Raw genomic sequence first — 3,441 nt, 5'->3', positions numbered from 1 at the left:
CTCAAACTTTTTCACATCGAGGACCCCTAAACTGACACAAATTAGACCACGGACCCCCATCTGATAAGATTCTTGCTTTTATTAGATGTTTTATTAGAGAAAGTGTATGAAACCCATGACCTAAATAGTCATATATTCTGCCATTGTGTTACTTATGGATGAAATTAGAGTGAAAATAAAGTATTCCCCTTTTTGCTGGGGACCCCCTCAATGACTCATGGGGGTCCCCAGACCTCACTTTGAGAACCACTGCCTTAGATGTCATACCTCAACCTTAAATCTTCCACAGTGTTGTAGTTACAATGTTTTACAGTGTTATAGTGTCAACACCTGAGAACAAAGAGAGGTTTTGTCTAATAACTTCAGGCAGGCCTGTGTGTGTGTGGATCCCGAGCTCTACACCCCAATTTACAGAATTGGCCTGTGTCAGTAAGCGAACTGGGTCTGTCAGCTGAAACACAATCACTTAGCTTGGATCAATACTAGCACTAATGGAATTTACCTTGAGGTACTGGGAACTAGCAGCTCTTGCAACATGTTGCAACATGTTTTATTGTTTGAGCTCCTTACATGGCACACCCACTTTTTCTGTCACACACTTCCAAGAACACAGAGACAATGTTGCTTCATTTTATCTGGTTTATTTTCTTAAATATTGATTAGTTTCTGAAGTGCTCAGAAAACAAACATAAAAAAATTATACAGTATCCTTATTACAAATGGTAAACATAAGTACTCCAAGTTGATCTTATATACATATAACAATGAGTGAAACCCCATTACACAACTTTAGAAAAAAACAAGTAAATCTTGAAGCTTTTCTAACTTAATTTCTCACAATAAGAAAAAGTACGTTGTACTGTAACTCAGAAGTCAGGCAGCTTTTGTTACAACTTTTCAGCCGCTTAAAGTTGGCCAACACGCCCAAGTTTGAGGCCATTATGGCTACAGCAAGAAAAGTCTCTATTGCAAGTTCATAAATCCTCTAATACTGAATTCTCCTTTGATGGTCATGACAAGGTCCATGCAGAGCTGGATGTAAATCAAGAAAACTTCAGTCCTGTCCAGTTCTGTAAAAACAGCACGAAACAGAAACAGAAAGGTATCCTGCTTGTTGCCATGCCCCCTCTGGTTCATGGCTACTGTCACTGTCCCGAGCCCCTCTCTTGGGACGCGCCACCGGGGAGCCCGTGGCACTCAGGAACTTTTGTGCGGCCCCGGGTCCTGCCAGTGTCGCGCCACATCATCCCAAATCCCGTCACGATTTTGGGAGATACAGCCACTCACTATCACAGGAAGCGTCCGTCTCGTTCAACTACAGTCTTTTCTCTCTCCGCCGCCTCTGACACCTCAGAAGGTCTGGAGCTGCTGCGTTAACATGAGCTGGCACCCGCTGTTGACGTGGTTCATCACCTTCTGCTTCAGCTGGGCCACCTGCTCGCGCAACATGTTGGCGGTGGACGCGAGCTCGGAGTTCTGGGACTTGAGGGTCTTGACTTTGTCCTCCAGCCTCGAGATCCTCTCCAGCTTCCTCTTCCGGCATTTGGAGGCAGCGATGCGGTTCCTCATCCGCTTTCTCTCGGCCTTGATGCGCTCCTGGCTCTCCATGTCAATTGGGGAGAGAGGAGGGGTCTCCCCCGGCATCTCGGGCACGGTCTGCGGCTCCTCTTTGAGCGCCGTGAGCCGGGGGAGTTGGGCGGAGGAGGGCTGCCCGTAGATGGGGAGCTGTGGCGGGGCAGCAGGGAAGGACATAGTCGGGGCTGAAGTGGTGTAACTCGGTGCCGAGACGGTGCTGATGGCCGGGTTGAAAGTGTTCAAGTCCTCATAAACCGGCGAGTCAGAGCGCATGGTTGCGTTGTTGTTGTACACGGTGGCACCGGCAACGGAGGAAACAGGCGGCAGGGCAGTGTTGACACCGGTCTGGGCAGCTGAGGTGACACTGGCGTTAGTTGTGCCGGGCATGTGCTGGTGGTGGAGCTCGGCCAGGGCTCGGACGAAGCCCTCCGCGAATCCCTCCTGCTCGTCTGTGACATTCTTGGGGCACAGGAACTGGGTCGGGGTCGGCGTGGTGGTGATGAGCCCGTTGCTGGACTGGATGATGAGCCGCTCCAGCTCCGGGGATGCCAGCTTCAGTAAGCCCACATCGGGAGAGGTGAGGATGTCGCTGGCTTTGGGCCGGAGGTGAGGTTTCAGAGTGCCCGTCGGGTCGGACAGGTTCAGTGTCATGTTGTGTTTCAGCGCTTTGGGGTTGCTGTATCCGTAGCCGGCGTTGTCGTGCTGGGAGAAAGCGTTGAGTGAGTCGTCATAGAAAGTAGTTTCCATCTTGGTATACATAGAAGACAAAACAAAAACAATAGCTACAAAGTCTTCTATAAAACAACTTTTCGTCCCTTCTCTTCCTCCTGGTTATCAGCTGAAGGAGAAAACACTGGTTTCCAAACGTCCTCTCTGTGCGTAAAAAACTTCCAAACTTTGAGTGCGCACTTTTCTTGACACAGGAATCAGGACTTACTTCTTTCAGCCAGCGATGGTCGTTCAGATGTAACAGTTCAGAAAGCTTTAGTCACAGTATCCAGACTTGTATTGAGTCTAACTCTTCTCTTCAAGGCAGCAGCAGTAACTGCGGTGCCTCCTCTGCCTCTGTGGATGTGTATATACTCTGAGTTGTACAGCATGGACGCAAACCTTATCTGCTACCACTGCTAAAAATAGCCATGATGTCATGGTGGGGCTCTCCCATTGGCTGGAGGGCGTGACGCGGGGCGGGGCCCAGCCCTTCAGATAACGCGCGTTGCCTAGGCGACCACCCAGAAGATTCTTAATCTCGCGGTGGATTGTGGGATGAGGTAATGCTGTAAGGAGAGGAGAGCGTAAGCGCGGTGCATTGTGGGATGACGTATTGTTTTTGAATATCTGGTTGCCCGCTTTACTGTCAGTGGCGGGACAGCTAGTGAGGAGGACAGCACCGCTTTCTCACCGATTATTCTGTTATGAAGCAGCCTACGTTTAATCTATCTGTTAGTAAACCTTTATTCATTACACTTTTACTATTTAACAACACTTTTGTGCGCAAATAACGCTTTAAATTAACCCGAAGAGGTAATTTAAAGAGTTGTTGAAAGGTCTGTTCTATTCTATGTTTTAAAAATGATTGGGCTTTAAAATAATATATCACAATAACAGCACATTTTAATAAGAAAATTCTGTTCTATTCTGCCATTCAAGATGACTAACAGTCACAATTGTTGTGGGCCTACAGTAAAATACAAAATTATATTTTATCTTTTCCTGTAGTTAATGTATAGTTTATCTGGATTCAAAATGGTCATAGTATGATGTATATTACTCTGTTGTATACAGTGAAAATGACACCATCAACTCTCTCTTCTCCTCTCCTCGCCTCCTCTCCTCTCTCTCCTCTCCTGTCTTCCTCTCCTCTCC

At 47.5% G+C, this 3,441-nt stretch overlaps 1 protein-coding gene across 2 annotated transcripts; it reads right to left on the bottom strand.

The window, feature by feature from the left end:
- Nucleotides 1-625: 625 nt before the first annotated feature.
- On the bottom strand, nt 626-2,673 carry jun (Jun proto-oncogene, AP-1 transcription factor subunit). Of its 2 annotated transcripts, none has more exons than XM_042417747.1 (2): nt 2,513-2,673; nt 626-2,322 (listed from the first exon to the last, which is right to left on the bottom strand). In XM_042417747.1, the coding sequence occupies exon 2, from the start codon at nt 2,320-2,322 to the stop codon at nt 1,351-1,353; it is 972 nt and encodes a 323-aa protein (XP_042273681.1). In that variant the 5' UTR covers nt 2,513-2,673; the 3' UTR covers nt 626-1,350. The 2 variants fall into 2 exon arrangements, with proteins under 2 accessions (XP_042273681.1, XP_042273682.1); XM_042417748.1 differs by having other exon boundaries at nt 626-2,277.
- Nucleotides 2,674-3,441: the final 768 nt, after the last annotated feature.

The sequence above is a fragment of the Thunnus maccoyii genome, chromosome 7 (assembly GCF_910596095.1).
Source record: "Thunnus maccoyii chromosome 7, fThuMac1.1, whole genome shotgun sequence".
Taxonomy (NCBI): Eukaryota; Metazoa; Chordata; class Actinopteri; order Scombriformes; family Scombridae; genus Thunnus; species Thunnus maccoyii.
This window is presented reverse-complemented; position numbering and strand designations above follow the sequence as displayed.